This window comes from Eschrichtius robustus, chromosome 19, assembly GCF_028021215.1.
Source record: "Eschrichtius robustus isolate mEscRob2 chromosome 19, mEscRob2.pri, whole genome shotgun sequence".
NCBI lineage: Eukaryota > Metazoa > Chordata > Mammalia > Artiodactyla > Eschrichtiidae > Eschrichtius > Eschrichtius robustus.
The window spans coordinates 66,064,255-66,085,760 of record NC_090842.1 but is presented as its reverse complement, the minus strand read 5'-3'; the positions used below and the strand labels follow the sequence as shown (position 1 = coordinate 66,085,760).

The following is a 21,506-nucleotide window of genomic DNA, read 5'->3' as shown; positions in this document are numbered from 1 at the left end:
GCATCACCAGCGTTATCACCCCAAGGTTCTACAGCTGTTCTGTCTGGTGCCTTCTAGAAGGGGTTTAAGCGTGGGATGGGGGAGGGGTGGGGGCGCGAGACGTCCTTCGACAAGGTAGGGATTGGTGTAGGTCAGAATTCTGGGATGGACACTGCAGACATCGAAAGGAGGATTTTCCTCACTAAAAAGATGTGCGCCTGCTCTAGTTAGCCCTTCCCCCTCTTCCAGCGGGACCCTTACCTCCCTTGCAATATATCTTGCCAATTGCTTTTGTGGGTGTAGATGCAGAAAGTGGGTTGCATGATCCTTGATTTTTCCCAGTCATGTGTTTATGTAGTTGTGATTGTCTTGGAGAAACCGACAAGATGACCTTCTGTGGGACAGAGATTCATGGCAGGAGTAATTCCTTTGATCTTTATCGAAGTGTTTTATTGACCACGTGTGTCAGGGAGCTTAGAACTAAGGGTAAAATGGAGCTGAGAGTGGTGATATAGGCAGAGTCAGATCCCAAAGGCCTTGACTGAGGGGCTTTGGTATTACCTATAGGCAGTGTGGAGTGGGATACGGAAGGATCTGGGCAGAGGAGGGCAGGATCAGATCTGAATGTTGGAAAAAGAAAGCATCCCTCTGGGGCCAGTGTGGGCTGGAGGTAGGATGCTCCAAGGAGGAGGCTGGGACAGTAGCTCAGGTGAAACGAAAGGAACCTGGAGGAGGGGACAGATATAAATAGGATTTAGGAGGAAGAATACAGTGTTTGATAACTGAGAGGGCAGATGGTAAGAAGAAGTGACTGGGTTCTCGCCGTGAGAAATGGGAACCTGAAAGCATTGATTCTGGAGGCAAGATGCTGCACTCAGAATGGGACACGGTATTTCTGAAGTGCTCGTGGGACTCCAAGGAGGGAGAAATCTTGTTCATTTCTATCCTAACTAGCTCTCCTCATTTGAGAGAGAGTAATGTGGACGATCCAGACTCAAGTTTTTTTCTGATGGGGCCAAAGTTGTCTTGACCCCAGCCCTTTTCTCCTACCAGACCCAGCAATCTGGGCCTTGCCCTCTCTCTTGGAGCCCTCCCCATTAATAAAGCAAGCACAAGTCTTTCTTTTATCTTTATATTGGGGTTTAAAAAAAAAGAACATTACTGATGTGGGAGAAGGGACAAGGCTTCTCTCTATGATTGACAGCAGGGGCTGATGGGAACCAGAAGCTCCAGGGAATTTAAAAAAAATAAAATATATATTTATACATTTATATAGATCATGTTATGCATGTGAGTCCCAGAGAAGCAGGAAGCAGCAGCAGAAAGCAACTAGCACGCAGAAACACACGTGTGTGTACACCACACACTCAAGCGATGCAATTCCTTTGACTACGGCACAGTAGCAATTCCCACCCCCCAACCCACCCCACCCCCAAAATTTTTTTGAAAAGAAACTTCCCTTTTAAGAAAAGGGCCACCCAGTGATTGTTGCCCTAGTGACCAGAAAAAAAAAAAGGAAAAAAAAAAACCCAGGCTAACATCACCTTTAAGGCTGGCAGTGGCCATTTTCTTCTCCTCCCTGCAAAGGCAGGAGATGCAATTTTTGACACTGAGGCTGGAGGGCCACATCACTGGCTCTTACAAATACTTCAGACAGTTGTCTTCAAGACCATGCAGTTTTTTTGCCAGTTTTTTGATACCCCAGGGAGTAGTTGGGATGGAAGTCATACACCCCTCGCCTCCTTTAAGATGGCCTCTAGGCAGTGGGTTTTTAGTAAGCCTGGCAAAAATTCTGGAGCCGATCTCAGGCGAGGCTGAGCACCAGGCGGGTTCTAGGGACCCAGGGTCTATGCTTTAAGCCCCCCGCCCACTGGAAATTATTGAGCTTCAGAGTTTTGTTTTTTGTTTTTTGTTTTTAACTTAAAGGGGAGGTACACTGTACACCCCGCCTCCACTGGGAGAAAGGGGGCCCAATCCCTAGCTACCCACCCCCACCCCCCAGACACACACACATACACACCAACTAAGGCACAGCCAGGGCGGGCAGGCATGCTTTGGCAATGGGGCCCCTCTGGAGGCCCAGGGTGTGAACAGCTGCAAAAGGGGTGTGTGGTGTGGGGCTCAGCACCTTTGGAGGTGGGAGTGGGCTGTGGGGCCGAGAAGGAAGAAGTCTCAGGGCTCCTGATCGATCAGAAGGAAACTGGGAAGAGGTGGTCAGGCAACAGGCAGTTGAGAAAACAAACAGGATGACTGGAAAGGAGCCCCAAAGCCGAATGTGTAGAAAAGAAGAGAGCAGAAAGAAGGAAGCCGAACAGGATGTGGTAACCAAACAGAGCAGGAAGGGAGACAGAACAGAAGGAGGAGTGAAAGAAACAGGAAAGAGAGGAGGGTGAGTTGGGAAGGATATGAGAAACGCAGGAGAGAGGGGAGCCGGGAAGAGGACCTCAGAGGGCCTCAGGACTTGGTAAAGAACCTCCGCTGAGAAGAGGGAGTCGGTAGCCCCTCCAGGGCAGAGCCTCAGACCCTGACAAAAACCAGGCGGGCCGAGTACACCAGGTCGGCCACGTAAGCCAGGAGGTTGATGGCTGTCAAGATGGCCACAGCCAGTCGGCGGTCCCAGGCGCACACGTAGTAGGTGTGCCTGTTGCTGCAGCTTATATCCATGGAGCGCCGGGGCTGGCTGCTGTACTTCTCGTTGAACTGGTAGAGCGGCCAGATGACCAGAGCCGTGGCGTAGAAGAGGACGGAGAGCAGGGCCAGCCCGGACAGGAAACTGGGGAAGGGGATGGGCAGCATGTTGGTGCAGTCGCCCAGGTTCAGCAGGATGGCCACGGCCGCCAGGATGAAGCAGATCGAGTACACGGCCACGCACCACTCTAGGGCCGGCTGGTGCTGGTACAGGTAGGGGTTGCTGATGAAGGCGAAGATGACGCAGGCCACGAAGGTCTCCAGCACCTTGAGCAGGCCTGGCACGGTGGCCATGTAGCCAGTGATCTCGCCGGGCCGTGCCCGGGTCCAGGCCACTTCGGTGGCATAAGCCAGGCAAGCGATGCAGGAGAAGGTGGTGGCGGCGATGGCGTGGTCCCGGGAGCGGCCGTGAGACAAGAACTGGACGTACGTGGTAGGGTAGATGATGGAGGCCGAGAGGCAGAAGAGGGCGGCATAGCAGGCGTAGGTGATGGGAAAGTTGCGCCAGGACAGGGGGAAGCGGGCCTGGAGCCCGCCCAACTCGACGATGAGGATGATGAGGGTCACGGCGAAGCAGAAGCACCAGGTAAACATGGACCAGTTACCCATGGCGCCCGTCCAAGCGCCCACACTGGCCACCAGCGAGAAGGCCACGCAGGTGGAGATGAGCTGTAGCAGGCGCAGGAGGCCCAGGGGCTGGGCCAGTGCCCGAGCGGACCCCACGGTGGTCGGGAAGCCCAGGCCCGAGGACGACGACGTGGTCGTGATGGTGGTGCGGGTCACCGTCACCGGCATGGCTGGGGGGAGGGGAAAGAAGGTGTCCCAAGAAGGTTCCCAACTGGAGGATCCAGGCCCCCAGGACCTGCCTTCCTGGAGTGAGGGGGCGCGTGGACAGCGTAATCTGGACTCTAGCTGAGGCGTACCCAGGATGCGAGTTTTCAAACTGGGCCAGTCCCAGCCCTCCAGGGATGAGCTGGTCACCCGGAGCTAGCCGCCTCCTCCCTCCAGCCTCATGTCAGAGCTCAGGAGTGTAGTCCCCTATCTCTTTTCTTCCCAGGACCCTCCTTTCCTCTCCCCAAAAGCCAACTCCTGTAAAACCACGTATCTTTCTTCCCACTCCAAACAGACAAAGCGGCCCTCCTTCCCTCAGGGACTCAGCAACCCAGCCACTCAAGAGTCTGCTCTAGGGACTTCCCTGGCAGTCCAGTGGTTAAGACTCTGAGCTTCCACTGCAGGGGGCCCAGGTTTGATCCCTGGTCAGGGAACTAGAGCCCGCATGACGCAACTAAAAGATCCCGCGTGCCGCAACTAAAACCCAGTGCAGCCAAATAAATAAATAAATATTAAAAAAAAAAAAAGGAGAAGCAGCAGCAGGAGAAGAGGCCCTGTCTTCTGTGACCTCTTAGAAACTCCATCTCTGCACTTCTTCCCTTTGGGTACCCAGGACTCTGCAGCCCAGCCTCTCTTTCACCTAACGGTCCTAAACATTTCCAGCCTCCAGACATTCAGGAGTCCAGCCTCTATGTGGAAACCTTCTCAGGGACCCACGTCTGATCAGAGCTTCCATCCTTCCAGCCTGTCTCCTCTCACTGAGCAGGAGGCTGGCCCCAGCTCCTGGAAGACAAGAGCCCTCTCTCCCTTCTGGAACTGGGTCTTACCAATCTCGGCAGCACCCCTGCTATGGCCAAATGGATTTAGGTCTGGAGTACTTCAACCCAAAGGAAGCCTCTCCCCCTTCCCCAACATGAAGTCCAGCCCCCTAGTTCCCCAACTTCTGGGAAGCTCAGCTCCCCAGATTCTCTCAGCTGGCCCAGTGCCACTGAAATCTCTAGTCCTCTCTCATTCAGAAATACAGCTTCAGACCCCAGGGCTCTGGGCCCTCAGCCGTGAGCACGCCAGACTCAGGGAAATCAACTTCTTTCTTCTATCCCTTTAGAACCTTTGACTTTTATGTCCTTGTCCTAAAGACTCTCAGGAATGAAGGCCTGGCCTCGATTCCTGACCAGGTGTCCAGACCCTCCCTCAGGCCCTGAAATAGCTAATCTCTTGGTTGCCACCTCTAAAAAGCTCAGAAGGCCTCTCTCAGCCCCAAGGAAATGCAACATCCTCCTTCCAGGGTCAGGAGGGCAGCGTCACAGCCTTTAGCCCATCTGTCCCTGTACAATAGCTTCCTGGGGACGCAGGAGGCCAGCTCCTGAACATACTGCTTCCTCATATACACAGGTGTCTGGGCCCCTCTCTTTGGAACCCAAGGTCCCAGGTCTCAGGATCCAGGAGTCCAAGTCCCCAGCCCCTCCTCCTTCAGACCCAGGAGCACTGCACTCCCCAACTCTTATCTCAGACCCCAGTATTCAGGGCCCTCAGCCCGCTCCTTCCTCTGACAGAGCAGCTCAGGCCTCAGGTCCCTCTCCCGCAGACCCAGGAGTCCAGACCTCAGAACCTCTCCCACCTCAGACCCAAGAGTCAGAGCCCCCAGCCCACTCACCAGCGGTCTTTGCTGAGGATCCCACCAGAGAAAGATCCGGCTCTGGAGGCGGATTAAGTCAGACACCTGGAAAAGGCTTGTCAGAGGACAGGAGGGAGAAACAACGTCAGCGTCCGCTCAGACCCGGCTCCACCCTCCCGGGACCCAGGCGACCAGCCGGCCTACTGCCCGCCGCTCGCCCAGAACGCGCGGTGAGGCTCCGCAGACCCTGGGCGCGCCTCCCAGCCCGGGCGGGGATTTGGCCCGGAGCCCCTAAGAGGTCGGGGATGGTCACCCCAGGGAAGCCCCGCCCCTTCTTTGCTCCTCTTGCCGCAAACTGCGAGGACGCGAGTGGAGGGAACCTAGCCAAAGTGCACGCCCCGCGGGCCGGCCTGGGCGTGTATGATCGTAACCCTGCTTCCGCCAGGAAAGCCGCGGGGCCGGCGGCTGGAGGGCCCTGGGCGGTGGCTGAGGGGGCGGGCGGCCCGGGCGGCGCCGCGTCTCCGTCCTTATAAGGGATTCAAGTCAGCCCAGCCATTTGGAATGTGGCGGGGACCGGGAGGCGGTGCTGGGACCCCCGCCCTGCTCGCGGATTCCGGCGGCGGGAGGGGGGGCAGAGCCCGGACGCCAGGTCCCAGGAGGAGAAGCCTGCACGTTCGAATTTCTGGGTCCTTCAAAATGTGAGTTCTGGGCCTCCATAAGGTGGGCCGGGAGGCTGGACCCCCCCCAAGAGGGTCTCTAAGAGAGGAGTGGCTGTGTACCCGGACCCCTGGGTTCGCCTTGCGGACGCCTCCCGCCCCGCGGCGGGAAACTGTGCACAGTGTTGGAATCCAGTCCAGAGAGAGTGGCCACACCTCCCAGCACCTCCCGTAAGGCTGGTCTCCCGGCTACAGCTGGACCTCCCGGGCCACCTCCCGCTTCCCCCGACCCGTTAGGAGGAAGTTGGGACAGGCCCAGGAGGCAGAGGGCGGGCCACAGTCAGTTAAGTCTCCCCTGGAAGGTAAGTTAGCGCACGGACCACCCGGAGGGGAGGGGTCCGTCTCCACTCTCAGAGCCCCCAGCCGTCGCCTGAGGTCAGAGCTCAGGAATGAACTGCCAGAGACCCGAGGAGGGAGAGGAAAACACCCTTTGGCTTCCTGGAGATGCTGAGGACTTCGCTAGCCACGCCCCAGTCCTCTCCCCACCTTCAGGCCAAACACCACACCCCATCACTCCGCAAACTCAGAAGCGCGCCCTGAGCCCCAGCCTGTGCTCTCAGCACCAAGGGGCCCAGCTCCATCTTCACTTTGGGACCACGGGTGCTAAAGCTCCGTCTCTGGCCTTTTGAGTCTAAAGTTCGGATTCTGCCCCCTGGATGGGGAGGAGGTCAGTAATTCTGAACCCCAGCCACTACCTTTCTCAAACCCAGGACTCCCAACTTCAAGCTTCTCCAGGCCCTCAGCCCCTCCTCCATCAGACCCAGGAGTCCGGGCCCCCAGCCCCCTCCTCCCTCAGACCCAGGGGTCCAGGCCCCAACCCCCCTCCTTTTTCAGATGTATGACCTGTATGAGTTCAGGTCCCCAGCCCTCTCCTCTCCAGAACCCGAGTCCTGACCCAGCCCATCTTTCTAGGGACTGAAGACATTTGGAATCCCTCTGCACCCAAGAATCCTGGACGCTGCTCCCACTCTCGGGGGTTCCCGCAGCCTCACCTTACGGGCCTGTGGCGGCTGCGGCTGGAGCAGAGGCGACAGCTGCAGGCTAGGAGGGTCTGCGGTCTGGGTGCGGTTGGAGGGCCGGGGAGTGAGCGCGGGCAGGGCTGGGGGCGGGGCCGGGACTCTGGGCTGGAGCCGAGTAAGGGTCTCCCCCTGCCAGGGCTATCCCAGTCCCGCCCCGAGGGCGGGGCCAAGGTAAGACCACCTCCCCAGAGATGATAAATTCACAGCAGCTGTCTCGCCCCGCCAGCGGTAGGGGTGGAGGGCTGAGGTCACTGTTTCCGTGGTGAGAAAACAGGAAGACACAACAGCTGGCGGAGTGGAGGCTCCTGGGGGGTGCCCTCCTCGACACAGCACTGGAGAAGTCTCCAGGGCAGGCCTGGGGAAGGCCGTTGCCATGGCAACCCGTCTGTTTAGACTTTGTTTACGACAGAGCCCCCCAGCTCAGGTCCCCACCCCAGTCTCACCTCAATCCGTTCTTCCTCTCCCTTCCTGGCCCCTCCCTCCTCCTCTGCTCCGGCCCTGCTCTTCCAGGATGGACGAAATTTTGGACATCTAGGTCGCGGTGGGTTGGGGGACTGGGCCTCTCAATTTAATGGGGTCTGTTTGCTAGGGTCTGTGTCTCCTGGGTCCCTGAAATACGAAAGAGTTGAGGGTGTGCCGATCCCTAGGCTTTAGGGGGTTTCTGGGCTGAGGTCCCTGACTCCTGGGTCCCTGAAATACGAAAGAGTTGAGGGTGTGCCGATCCCTAGGCTTTAGGGGGTTTCTGGGCTGAGGTCCCTGACTCCTGGGTCCCCAAAAGAACAGTGGTTGGATTCCCGTAAGTAAGGAATTTGAGGGAGGAGCAAAATGGGTCTCCTAATCCTCATTTACACTGGGATTCGCGGTGTAAGGGACTGATGGGCCGGACGCCTAGGTCCCATATGTCCCTGTCGATGGGGGCAGGGGAGGGGGGGTTGTTGGTAGCAGGACTTCTGAGATCGAGGCCATAGGAGTTGGGGGCATGGACTCCCCGGCCGCGGGCCCAGAATCTTGGCTCAAAAGAGCAATTGCGGCTCAGGCTCCTGGGTTTTCGGAGCAGATGTGTTTGCTAGCCAAGCCTCTTGGGTCTGGAAGGGAGAGATATTTTTGGCTTGCAATCCTGGCTCCTGGAAAGAGGGAGGGGCTCAGAAGCTTAAAGAGGACGAGGCTGGGGGCTGGGGGTGCCAGATTCCTGGTTCCTGCAAGAGGGGAGGGCCCAAGGGGCTGGTCTGCCCGGGCCCCAGAGCACGGGGGTCCTTTTTTAGGGGCAGCTCTGAAGCCCTGAGACGGATTGACAGAGCCAAGAAGCAAGCGGGCGCTGAAGGTCGGATGCACTGCCCGGGGCTGGGGTGGGGCGGGGACCGGGACGCCCGGGTCCCTCCCTGCTGGCCGGGCTCACTCACCGCGCTCTGCAGTCGTCCCCGGCGCGGCCTTGCTCTAGGCTGCCGCTGGGCGGGGCCTCGTGGCGGCTGCGGAGGCTCGGCGACCGGCAGCTGCCGGCGTTGCTACTGCTGGGTGTCTTCCAGGCCGACTACTGAGAAGGCTTTGAGGCCGAGCCCCAGAGTGGAAGACTCTCGCGTCGCGAAGGGAGGGGTCCGAAGGGATGCGGGAGTTCTGTGTCCCCGGATGCGTGCCCTACGGAGGTGGGAGGGGCTGGGGGGGGGCACCTGGACGCTGTGTGCTCTGCAGAAGTTGGGGGGGGTATGGTGGGGGTGGGAGGGGTGTGGAGCCTGTATGCCCACTTTTCTGCCCTGCAAAGGCGGTAGACACAGACCCTCTCTGTCATTATGTGCCCTGCCTAGGGGAGGGGGGGGGGTCTCTATGAGCCCCGCATCAGGATGTGGAAGGAGTCAGGACATGATATTCTTTGGAGGTTCTCCAGGGATGACCCCAGGTTCTATTCACGTACCTCCTTGACCCCCGGAGTAGAAGCATCTCCTACCCCCTTCTTTCCCGAAACAGTCACTCTCTTTGCTTGACCCCGAAGTGGCACTCCTGAGATACCCCAAATAGTCCAGGGGCCATCACCACTCACAGTTTACTGCAGCTGTGCTCTCCGGTGGAAGTGTTCCCCCTTTAAGGCATTGAAACTTCAAAAGAGCGGAGTTCAGGGTAGCAGGAACAGGAAGCAAACATTTAAAGAGTGAGTCATCAGGTTTGACCCCGTAGGGTTCCCAGGTCTTGTGTAATCTGGCATCACGTATGTGCCACTGGTTCAGAGTGCTTACCCGTCCTGCAGGAGAGCGACCCAGCCCCAAAGATGCTGTCTCCAACCTGGCACTGAAACCCAGTCTCAAACAGGACGTGCCTCTGTTCTATGAGAGTAGCTGCTTTCGGGTGATCAAGTACACGGCCCCGCCCCCTAACTTCCTAATAAACTGGGTTCCCTGATCAGAAGCAATATCGTGTGTGTTCACATGACGGTGAATGGGATCATTCAACGTGTACACAGACGCTGCCACTGGCAGGAGTGAGGAAGGCAAGAAAAGCAAATACGACCCAGAGTTAATTACAACCCAGGCGGGAAAAAGTCATTGCCCAATCCATGATGGAAAGGGTCCAACGTACTCCTCGGGTGACCAGGTATTCGGCTGGTCTCCCTAGGAAACCATACCACATTGGGGGCCCAGCACTGCTTGCTGCTGCCAGCCAGGTGGGCCTCCATCAGTGACAAAGTTCCATAGCTTTGATGAAGCAAAGCCATACATAGCCCACCATGGCTGCTTTGTTCAAAAGCCCATTAAGCAGGTACTGGGGAGACTGGGGGAAGAAGCTGACGGAGAGCCACAGAAGTCATCTGATCTACTTAAGTCTTAATAGCACTCTCTGTAATGGAGGGTTTTGGGGGAAGAATTTACCTGGGTACAGATTATGAACTGGTTTTTGCTCCCGACATTTCTGATACCAAATGTGTGTGTGTGTTTGTGTGTCTGTGTGTGTGTTGGTTTTTTTGTTTTGTTTTGTTTTGTTTTCACATCAACCACCAATTCTCTAACTCTGGACACAAAATGAGTGTCCAATGATTCAGTTCAATTCTTTTTTTTTTTTTTTAATAAATTTATTTATTTATTTATTTTTGGCTGCGTTGGGTGTTCGTTGCTGAGCGGGGGTTACTCATTGCGGTGGCTTCTCATTGCAGAGCACAGGCTCTAGGCGTGTGGGCTGGGTAGTTGTGGCACACGGGCTTAGTTGCTCCGTGGCATGTGGGATCTTCCCAGACCAGGGCTCGAACCCGTGTCCCCTGCATTAGCAGACGGATTCTTAACCACTGCACCACCAGGGAAGCCCTCAGTTCAACTCTGAATCTGAATGTGGAGTTATCATCAGACCCCACAGGTTAAGGGCTCAGTCCCACAAGGCCAACCCCACTTCCAACTCCAGCCACAAGCCCCAGGCCTCCCATACTTCTGAGGACAGTGGGAATATCCCCTCCAAATAAAGGAGTTATTACATGTCGAACCCTTTGCCACTACCAAATGAGATAAAATCTCCATTAGAGCAGATATTCCTTAGCCTGTTTTGTTCTCACATAGGAGACATTCATAAATATATTTGTTGATAAATGAATGAGATTTTCATTTTCAACTGGCTAGAAAACTGGGGTTCCCAGGACTCCCTCCTTGGGTTCCATAATTTGCTAGAATGGCTCGCAGAACTCAAGAAGGCCCTTTACTTAGTACTACTGACTTATTATAAAGGTTGCAACTCGGGAACAGCCAAACAGAAGAGATACACAGGGCAAGGTATGGGGTGGGGGATGCAAAGCTCCCATGCCCTCTCTGGGCTCACCACCTCCCGGCACCGTGATGCATTTACGACGCTGGAAGCCCTCTGAATCCCGTTGTTCAGGATGTTTACGGAATTTCCATGATGGAAGCATGGTTGATTAAATCACTGGCCATCAGTGAGCAAGTTCAATCTCCCTAGCCTCTCTGGAGGTCAGGGAGTGGGGCTGAAGTTTCCAATGCTCTAATCACATGATTCATTCTTCGGGCAACCAACCCCCATCCAGAGCTAACTCGGGGCCTATCAAGAGTCATCTCATTAGTATAAACGCAGATAGGGTTGAAGGGAGCTTATTATGAATAACAAAAGACAGCCCTCTCACCCCTATCACTCAGGAAATTACAAGGGTTTTAGGAACTTGGTGCAGGGAACTGAGGACACAAACCAAATATACAGATCTTATATCATTGTAACACACAGATCTTTCCTTACTCTGGGTCCAGTGGAAAATTTCATTCATTTATCAACAAATATATTTATGAGTGTCTCCTATGTGAGAACAAAACAGGCTAAGGAATATCTGCTCTAATGGAGATTTTATCTCATTTGTTAGTGGCAAAGGGTTCGACATGTAATAACTCCTTTATTTGGAGGGGATATTCCCACTGTCCTCAGACTATTGGATTCTCAGGAATGTCCCTGAGTGATAGGCTTCCCAATTTGTATGGGGTTTATCTCCCATGCTCTGGCATGTGTGTGTGTGTTTTATTAATAGATACAGTGTATCTATCTGCTCTTTCCTGCTTTCAAGGTCTTATCAGTATGATGTCATCCGTGCAATTGACCAGCATGGAATCTATGGGGTACTGAAAAGACAAGTTACTTTTATAGGAGAATTTGGTGATTCTGGAACAGTATCATACAGCCTATCTCTAGCCTGGGAAAAGATCAAAATTCAAAACTTGAAGTATAGTTTCTACTGTATGCAAATCGTTTTTGCACCATTGTAAGATCAAACAATGTACGTCAAACCATCATAAGTGGGGGACTGTCTGTATTCTTTCTTTCCTTGCCTTTATTGAAGTGGATGTCTCCCCCTAATCTGTTCTCTGGCCATAACACCTTTTTGTCATCTATGGACCTCCTGGTCACTTGCCCTCATTTTCCACATGGTTTCCTGAAATTCTATAGAGAGCATCCCACCAGATATGCCATGAACAGGTCATACTGTTTTCCCCAGCCCTCAGAGTGGCCTGGTTGCCTCTGGCTGTTGCCAGGCTCATCTGTTCATCTCCATGAGCTACAAAAAATATTATCATGTTTTTATTTGCCCCACGATGTGAAAATGTTGGGAAGCACTGACTTAGAAGACCTGCCATGTGAACATTACCCTCCACACCATAGCAGTCACCTATCCACTCAGTTCTCCACGCCTCTCAGACATCAACCATTTCTCCTTCAATCTTACTTTCTCAGCAATGGCCATTTATGACCTTTTCTTAACTTGATAGGAACCCCCAGTCCATCAGCCCTCTCTTTACTTTGCTTTCCTCTTTCTTCAGAAATGATTCCACGGTCCATCATTTCAATGACCCTCTTTTCATGTTAGGATATCTAACACTCCTTTCCCCTTCTGTCTTTGTATCACCCCAGTCTTTGAAAAGAAAAAAAGAAAAAGCCCATCTATAGATGATCTAAATAGACATTTCTCCAAAGAAGACATACAGATGGCCAAAAAGCACGTGAAAAGTTGCTCAACATCGCTAATTATTAGAGAAATGCAAATCAAAAGTACGATGAGGTATCACCTCACACAGGTCAGAAATGGCTATCATAAAAAAGTCTACAAACAGTAAATGCTGGAGCGGGTGTGGAGAAAAGGGAACCTTCCTACACTGTTGTTTGGAATGTAAATTTGTACAGCCACTATGGAGAACAGTGTGGAGGTTCCTTAAAAAACTAAATAGAACTACCACATGATCCAGCAATCCTACTCCTGGGCATTCATCTGGAGAAAACCATAATTTGAAAAGATACATGCATTGGAACGTTCATTGCAGCATTATTCACAATAGCCAAGAAGTGGAAACAACCTAAATGTCCAATCGACAGATGAATGGGTAAAGAAGATGTGGTACATATATACAATGGACTGTTAGCCATAAAAAAGAATGAAATAATGCCATTTGCAGCAACATGGATGGACCTAGAGATGATCATACTAAGTGAAGTAAGGCAGACAGAGAAAGACAAATATCACATGATATCGCTTACATGTGGAGTCTAAAAATGGTTACAAATTAACTTATTTACAAAACAGAAACAAACTTCAAAAACAAACATATGGTTACCATATGGGAAAGGGGGTAGGGATAAATTAGGAGTTTGGGATTGACATATACACACTACTATATATAAAATAGATCATCAACAAGGACCTACTGTACAGCGCAGGGAACTCTACTCAATATTCTGTAATAACCTATATGGGAAAAGAATCTGAAAAAAGAATAGATATATGTATATGTATAACTAAATCACTTTGCTGTACACCTGAAACTAACACAACATTGTGAATCAACTATACTCCAATATAAAATAAAATTTTTTAAAAAAGAAAAAATTTAAAAAAGAAAAAGCACATCTATCAGGGGTTTTTTTTGTTTTGTTTTCTTTTGTTTTTCCTCCTGTGCTTGTCCTTAAGCGATTAAGCATTACTGGAGAAAGTCATATTACAAGGCATAGAGACATGGTGACCAAACTCAAACGTTTCCTCAGTACTGCCCACAACCCCAGTGCAATCATCTGGTAAACTCATTCTCATTCCCATAGTGACAAGCACACTATTTTTATGCTCTTCGACCTCTGCCCTCAGCCCCCATTCTCAGCCTATGACCTACCTTCTTTATTTAGAGAGATAACAGAAGCTGTTGACTGGTAAGCCCCTCAGCTTCCTTACACTGAAGCCAAAATGTGACTATATTTCCAGGACTGTTCTTGAACAATAGTGAAGTTCTTATGCCGATTCTTCTTCTTGTCTTTTTTTTTTTTTGCATTTTTTTCCTTTTATAAAATTGTAGTATAGTTGATGTACAATATTATCTAAGTTACAGGTGTACAATATGGTGATTCATAATTTTGAAAGGTTATACTCCGTTTATAGTTATTATAGAATATTGGCTATATTCCCTGTGTTGTGCAATATATTGTTGTAGCTTATTTTATACATAATAGCTTGTACCTCTTAATCTCCTACCCCTATACTGCCCTCCCACACTCCCCACTGATAACCACTAGTTTGTTCTCTATATCTGTGAGTCTCTTTTTTGTTGTTGTTGCTATATTAACTAGTTTGTTGTATTTTTTACATTCCGCATATAAGTGTTATCATACGGTATTTGTCTTTCTCTGTCTGACCTATTTCACTTAGGATAATGCCCTCCAAGTCCATCCATGTTGTTGCAAATGGCAAAATTTCCTTCTTTTTTATGGCTGAGTAGTATTCCATTGTGTGTGTGTGTATGTGTGTGTGTGTGTGTGTGTATCTTATATATATAAAATATATATATTGGAAGGAGGATTCTTAACCACTGGACCACCAGGGAAGTCCCTCTTTTTTAGTTCTTAACCTTTTGACCTTGCAAGTACCTGATGCTCTTAGTGCCTCCTTCTAACTTGAAACTGTCCTCTAGGATTGTATGGCATGTCATCCTCCGGGCTTTCCTTTTGCTTCTTTGGGCTTCCTTTACAAGCTCATGTTCCGTTAAATACTAGAGCTCCTCAAGGCTCTTTCCCGGACTTCTACACTTCTCACGACATACTCTCGCTAGGGGATTCCATACATCCCTGGCTTCAGGGAGCCCTGATGAGTAAATGACCCATGTACTAGAGAAGATGCTCATTCAGCTGCTATAACAAAGGCAAAATATCAATGGTCTAAACCAGCGCTGACCAATAGAAAAATAATGAGAGCCACAGGAGCAATTTAAAATTTTCTAGTAGCCACATTAAAAAGAAGCAAAACAATTGAGTTAGTTTTAACAACGTACCTTATTTTAATGCAATATATCAAAATATTATCATTTCAGTGTGTGATACCAACTGCATTTCAAATGCTCAATGGCCACACATGGCTCATGACTACCATATTGGACAATGCAGGTCCAGAAAAGGTAATGGTATATTTTTCTTTCTTGTAGCAATCCAAGAGTTGGCAATCCAAGGTTGATATGATACCTCCATGGTCTCAAGGAGTCATTCTCTGTTGTCGTGCTGTCACCTTTGACAAGGGCTTCCATTTGGGCTCTAGCGTATGACCCAGATCAAACCACTATATTGTCGTTGCAGCCACAGGAAGAGGAGAGGGGAAGGGGTTGGCATGCTTCTTTCCCTTTAAGTGTGTGATCCTGGAGCTACACATATTCCTTGTGTATCTTACTGTCCAGAACTTAGTTGCATGGCCACGTAAAGCTGTAAGGGAGACTGGGAAATACAGTCTTTTTTTTTTTTTTTTTTAACACTGCTATATTTAAAATGAATAACCAACAAGGACCTACTGTATAGCACAGGGAACTTTGCTAAATATTCTGTAACAACCTAAATGGGAAAGGAATTTGAAAAAGAATAGATACATGTATATGTATAACTGAATCACTCTGTTGTACACCTGAAACTAACACAACATTGTTAATCAACTGTACTCCAATATAAAATAAAAAATTTTTAAAAAAAAAGGAAATACAGTCTTCAGTTGGGGAAACAGATACCCAGAAAAATCTTCTATTACAGAGGGAAGAAACTGGGGGAAACTACTGGTAACCTCTGTAACCTCTGCTATGACTCACAGGTATACACAGCAACTCAGATTACTCCTCTGAGCTCCAGACATGCATATCCCGGTGCTTACTGAGTCTCCACTTGGATGTCACAAAGGTCCAAACTCCATACATCCAAAATTAACAGGGAATCTTTCCTCCAGTGCAGTGTGTGTATCACCGGTAAATGTCACTACCTGCCATCCTGTTGCATAAGCCAGAATTCTAAGACTTGTCATTGATATTGTCATTTCTCATACCCTCCCACATCCAATCTATCACCAAGTCCCATCACCTCCTATATTCTCTCTCTCTTTTTCTTTTTGGCCATGCCATGTGGCATGCGGGATCTTAGTTCCCCAACCAGGGATCGAAACCCCGCCCCCTGCATTGCAAGCGCAGAGTCTTAACCACTGGACCACCGGGGAAGTCCCCTATATTTTCTTTCAAATTCATCAACTTCTATACATCTCTTTTTAGTCACATGTTGCTGGGTAATACATTTCCCCAAAGGAATGAAATTCTGATACATGCTGCAGCATGGATGAACCTTGAAGACACTATGCTTAGCAAAATAAGCCAGACGCAAAAGGATAAATACTGTAGGATTCCACTTACATGAGCTACCTAGAGTAGTCAAATTCATAGAGACAGAAAGTAGAATAGTATTTACACAGGGCTGGGGGCAGGGGGAATGGGAGTTAGTATTTAAGGGATCCAGAGTTTTAGTTTGTGATGATGAAAAAGTTCTGGACGTGTATAGTGGGGATGGTTGCACCACCGTGCGAATGTACTTAATGCCACTGAATTGTATGCTCAAAAATGGTTAAAATGGTAAATTTTATGTTATGTGTATTTTAACACAAAAGTTAAAAGAATGAGGAGGCTGGCCAATATCGAAGAAGAATAAGGAAGCTGAAAGACTTATGCTACTTGGTTTCAAGACTTATTTATGGGGACTTCCCTGGTGGCGCAGTGGTTAAGAATTTGCCTGCCATGCAGGGGACACGGGTTCGAGCCCTGGTCTGGGAAGATCCCACATGCCGCAGAGCAACTAAGCCCCTGCGCCACAACTACTGAGCCGCGCTCTAGAGCCCGCAAGCCACAACTACTGAGCCCCCATGCCACAACTACTGAGCCCCCATGCCACAACTACTGAAGCCCCCATACCTAGAGCCCATGCTCTGCAGCACGAGAAGCCACTGCAATGAGAAGCCTGCGCACCACAAGGAAGAGTAGGCGCCGCTCGCTGCAACTAGAGAAAGCCCAAGAGCAGCAACGAAGACCCAATGCAGCCAAAAAAAAAAAAAAAAGACTTATTTATGAAGCCAAGTAATTGAATGACTTGGTATTGGCACAAAGCTAGACAGACAGAGCCATGGAACAGACTGGAAAGATCGGAATGGAAGGGGAGAGGAAAACAGAAGATTGTTAATACCCTGAACTCTTTTTAAATTTTTTTTTAGAATGTTTGAGAATGGTAAATGGAATTATCCAAATATCACTGGGATGGACTTTTGCCAGGTCCACGCTTGCGGGACTGAACAAAAGGAATCCTCAGAGTGATTCAGTTCCTTATGTTCTCTGTGCCTCAGAAAACCCATCCTCAGAAGCACATCTCTAGAATCTTCCATATCTAAGCAACCCTGTTCCTCTGATTGGGCGTCTCTGGTTCTTAGACCACCAAGCACCAAAGGGATGAATGGATTTCTGTGTTCCTTAGGGCAGCGCTGTCCACATTTCTAGTAGCCACATCTAAAAATATAAAGAGACAGGCGAAGTAAACTTTAATCACATATTATATTTAACCCAAATTATTGACATGTGTTACACGATTTTTTTTGTGTGTGTGTGTTACATGATTTTTTTGGAAAAAATTTCTCGATAAGACCTACTTGTTGGCCATGATGATGGTGGTGGCCTGTACTCTCTTTAAAATTCAGTGGGTATTTTGAGCTTTTTTTTTTTTGGCCGTGCCGAGCATCATGTGGGATCTTAGTTTCCTGTGACCCCTGCAGTGGAAGCTCGGAATCTCAACCACTGGACCACCGGGGAAGTCCTGGTATTTTGTACTTAGAGTACATCCCAATTCGGATGCTAAGGTTTCAAGGGAAATGCGGCATCTGTTGGTAAAATTCATAAAATGGACAGTTGAAAAGGTTAATTCACATGGCCAAGTTGTCCAAACATACTTAAAAAGGTACTAACTAAACCGAGTATCCGCTTTTAGACAAATTAGTTAAACTTAAATAAAATTTAAAATTCAGTTCCAGGACGTCCCTGGTGGCGCAGTGGCTAAGAATCCGCCTTAACCATAGATTAACCCCCATCAGGGGACACGGGTTCGAGCCCTGGTCCGGGAAGATCTCACATCCCGCGAGCAGCTAAGCCCGTGCACCACAACTACTGAGCCCGCGAGCCGCAACTACCGAAGCCCACGCGCCTAGAGCCCATGCTCTGCAACAAGAGAAGCCACGGCACTGAGAAGCCTGCGCACCACAACAAAGAGTAGCCCCCACTCGCTGCAACTAGAGAAAAGCCTGCGCACAGCAACGAAGACCCAACGCAGCCAAAAATAAATAAATAAAAATAAATAAATTTATTTTAAAAAAATAAAAATAGATTTATTTTAAAAATAAATAAATAAAATTCAGTTCCATAGTCCCACTGGCCACATTTCAAGCACTCAAGGAGGCCATCATATTGGGTTAAAATGTGTTAATTCCTTTTGCTCAGAATGGAACTCTCAGTTTTTCAGAGTGTGCCAGCCTGTACTAGCATACAGATTCCAGCAGTATTTTAAAAAATAATACTTTGTGACTAAGTGGGATTTATTTTAGGAATGGGAGGATGGCTAATATTCGGACACCTTTAATGAGATTTATGCTATGAACAGAGCCAAGTAGAAAAAAAATCATGTGACTATCCCGTATGTGCTAGAAGAGTATTTGACAAAACTTACTTTAAAAAAAAAATTGAATAAACAGGAAGTTAGAGTTCCTAAAACTGTTAGACATCTGTGGCTCTCCAGGACTCTTGCTCTGTGAAGGGATTTCTCTGGTCCTTGGAGTCAGGGCGGCTGTGGATAGCTGCTACTTGTCAGAATGTGTCCTCTGCAGACTACAGCATATATAGACACTATAGCCCAGGTCTGGTGTTTTGGGGACTTTCCAGCATTTAAACCCTCAACTTATTTGCACGGGGGTAATTCCCCATTGTAAGCACACTGGTGGGGGTTATTGTCTGATTTTTTTTTTTTTTTGGCTGTGGGGCATGTGGGATCTTAGTTCCTGGACCAGGGATCGAACCCGCACCCCCTGCCTCGGAAGAGCGGAGTCTTAACCACTGGACCTCCAGGGAAGTCCCACTATTGTCTGATCTATTAGGAAGACCAAGGGAGCGCTTCCCAGTCTCTGGAAGGTATGGAGTAGGCAACCAAATGCTTCCTCCTGGGGCTTTGAATTAGGGAGGAAAGAGGCAAGGACGTTGGAAATTAAGAGCACAACTGAAGGGGCAAAGGAATCACTGGCTTAGTGTTGAGTGGAGGGAGTGACCAGTGGGCTGGTGGCAGTGCAGCTTCCCAGCCTGGGTGGGACTTAAAAACATTCTCTCTGCTGTCTATTCTTGGCTTCCTGCCAACTGACAATTTCCAGCCTTCCCATGCACTCTGTGATTTTCTTAGTTCAGTGGCCTTCCGTTAAACTCCTCCTTGGCTTCTTAGATCCGGAAGCAAGGCCTGTCATTTGCAAACCAGAGCCACTGCAGGAGACCCTCAGGAATTCCCCTTCCTGCGGCCTGAGAGGAGTTTTCACGCCCATGAGACGATTTTCCTTCTCCTCGTGATGCAGATTGGATTAACAGATGGTGACTTTCATCGTGATATCTTAAGCAAAATAGACTGAAGTCTTCTGTTTTGAAGACGTAGGCTGCATTTGGTGGGAGGGAGGGGGATGAGGAAGGAAGGAAATCTATTTGATTTGTAAAACTCCCCTGCTAAATGTACTTATCAGATGGAAATAAATCAAGTCTCCATCTATAAAGGACTGGATAAATAAACTATGGTACCTCCAGATAATGTGACAATATGCGTATCTTAAAAAAAAAAAAAAAAAAAAGAATTAGGAAGCTCTAGTTACCTAAATGGAGAATTACCCAGGATACAGTCTTAAGTGAAAAAGGCAAGATACAGAACCATGTATGAGGATTTAACCTTCTGTGTGAGAAGATATAAAAATAAGAATAGGTATTCCTATTTTATTGTGTTTGCACAAACAAAACCACCCGAGATGTAGGGTGTAGGTGTGGAACTGAAACTTTTTCCTGTATGTGTATAAATTTTAAACACATTAACATATTACTTACTTAAAATTATATCTATATATAGATTATATGAGGCATGGAAAATACTTAGAACAATGGCTCCACGTCAGTACATGGTAATTATTATAAATATATAATACATATTAATATGATATAAAACATGCCATGGGAGGTTCTGGAAAGATACAAAAGAAATGGGTTCAGACCAGAGGGAAAGGAGGACTGGGCAACTGGAACACTGTCTACCCTTTTTGGCGTATTTTCTGAATCCTCTACCATGGTAGATATATTACCAAGTCAAACCACATAACGATGAATGCATTTTAACGAGCTATTTATAACCTGCCAGGCAAGGAGCCTTATGATGACAAATGAATACAGATGCCTTTTTCTACTGAGCTTCTAGGAGACTGGAGGAAGCCCATCACGAATGTCGCAGTTCGCTTTCACAGATAAAAATAGTGGGGATCAAACATCCACAGTTTGGAGGCTTGAAGGCCAAGATTGATTTAACCCCGTGTCCATGACCCGCAGGCATGGGATTTATCCCATACCTATCGTGGGGTGTCAGAGTTCTGTGAACCAGAGTTCTGTGACCCCAGGAGGCTGGGGTCACCTCCAGGACGGCCACCTGGCCCAGCTAACCTCTGCAGGCCCTGTGGGACCTCAGAACACAGGAGGCTTCCATAAAAATACGTCGTTTCAGGTCATTTAGGGCTGAACCTAAGTTTTCACCACTTGCGGTCTCTCTTTCTAAATCTGTAGTTAAAAGGCGTTGGCCAGCCAAAAACACACATAAACAACTCAAGACGGTCTGCAGAGCTGGGCCCTGCCAGGCGGTGGGGAGCGCATCCGTGTTAGGGCGCCCTCTAGCGGAAGGTGAGGGTAAAGCACATTCAGCCTGGAAGTGGAACAGGGGCGTTTGTCTTCTTTTCCACGCAGTGGTCGAGCAAGTGGACAAGACCTAGAGAATGCTCGCTGCTCTGCGCACACATTCAAGGAGGCAGTGAGTAAGCAAACACCCACACTAGTTTTTTTTTTTTTTTCGTAGGGAAATAAAAGGATATGGAGGAGATGGGGGGGTTCTCTTTCAGGCTGAGTGGAAGTGCCTTAGGAGGGTGTGACATTTGAGCTGAGGGCTCAAGGATGAGGAGAAACCAGAGTCCAAGGAAGGCTGAACATTCCAGACAAAAGGAAAGAGCAAATGTCTTGAGGGAGATGGACCCCTCCCACCACCACCACCCGTGTGTTTATGAAACAGCAGGAAGGCCAATGTGGATGAATCCAGAGTGACCACAGAACTGTGGTGGGAAATGAGGCAGATAAGGCGGTATTGTCACAAAGACAGATACACCGGACCGATGAAACAGAATACAGATTTCAGAGACACATACGCACATAGAAAGCCACCTGATCTATGAACAAATGCATGCAGCATTGCAGTGGAGAAAGGATGAACTTGTTTTTTCTGGGGTTTTTTTTTTTTTGGGGGGGGTGTTCTGCTGAGCCAGTGACACCTACCCCACACCGTATCCCCAAATAAATTTCCAGATGGCTTTTAGATCTAACTGAGAAAGATAAAACAGCGCATATTCAAGAATCAGACATTTTTGGGATATTGAGATTGGCAACGATTTCTTAACCAGGACATGGAAGCATCGTGTACAAATGAAAAGCGATAAATTGAACTAGAACTTCTATTGCTATAGATTGAATGTTTATGTCCCCCCAGCCCATTCATATGTTGAAATCCTAACCCCCAACGTGATGGTATTTAGAGGTGGGGGGCTTTGGGAGGTGA

General features: G+C 49.0%; 1 protein-coding gene and 1 long non-coding RNA gene across 4 annotated transcripts; one reads left to right on the top strand and one right to left on the bottom strand.

Annotated features, from left to right (window-relative positions):
• Window positions 1-1,097: 1,097 nt before the first annotated feature.
• On the bottom strand, window positions 1,098-8,343 carry MYADM (myeloid associated differentiation marker). Of its 3 annotated transcripts, none has more exons than XM_068528000.1 (3): window positions 8,249-8,343; window positions 5,153-5,228; window positions 1,098-3,464 (listed from the first exon to the last, which is right to left on the bottom strand). In XM_068528000.1, exon 3 carries the CDS (start codon window positions 3,460-3,462, stop codon window positions 2,497-2,499), a length of 966 nt encoding a protein of 321 aa, XP_068384101.1. In that variant the 5' UTR covers window positions 3,463-3,464; window positions 5,153-5,228; window positions 8,249-8,343; the 3' UTR covers window positions 1,098-2,496. The 3 variants fall into 3 exon arrangements, with proteins under 3 accessions (XP_068384101.1, XP_068384102.1, XP_068384100.1); XM_068528001.1 differs by lacking the exon at window positions 8,249-8,343 and adding an exon at window positions 7,292-7,376; XM_068527999.1 differs by lacking the exon at window positions 8,249-8,343 and adding an exon at window positions 6,822-7,020.
• Window positions 5,674-9,947, top strand: LOC137753067 (uncharacterized). The gene is made up of 3 exons (XR_011071371.1): window positions 5,674-5,811; window positions 6,742-8,488; window positions 9,085-9,947. It is a non-coding gene; the product is annotated as an uncharacterized lncRNA (long non-coding RNA).
• The last annotated feature ends 11,559 nt before the right edge of the window (window positions 9,948-21,506 follow it).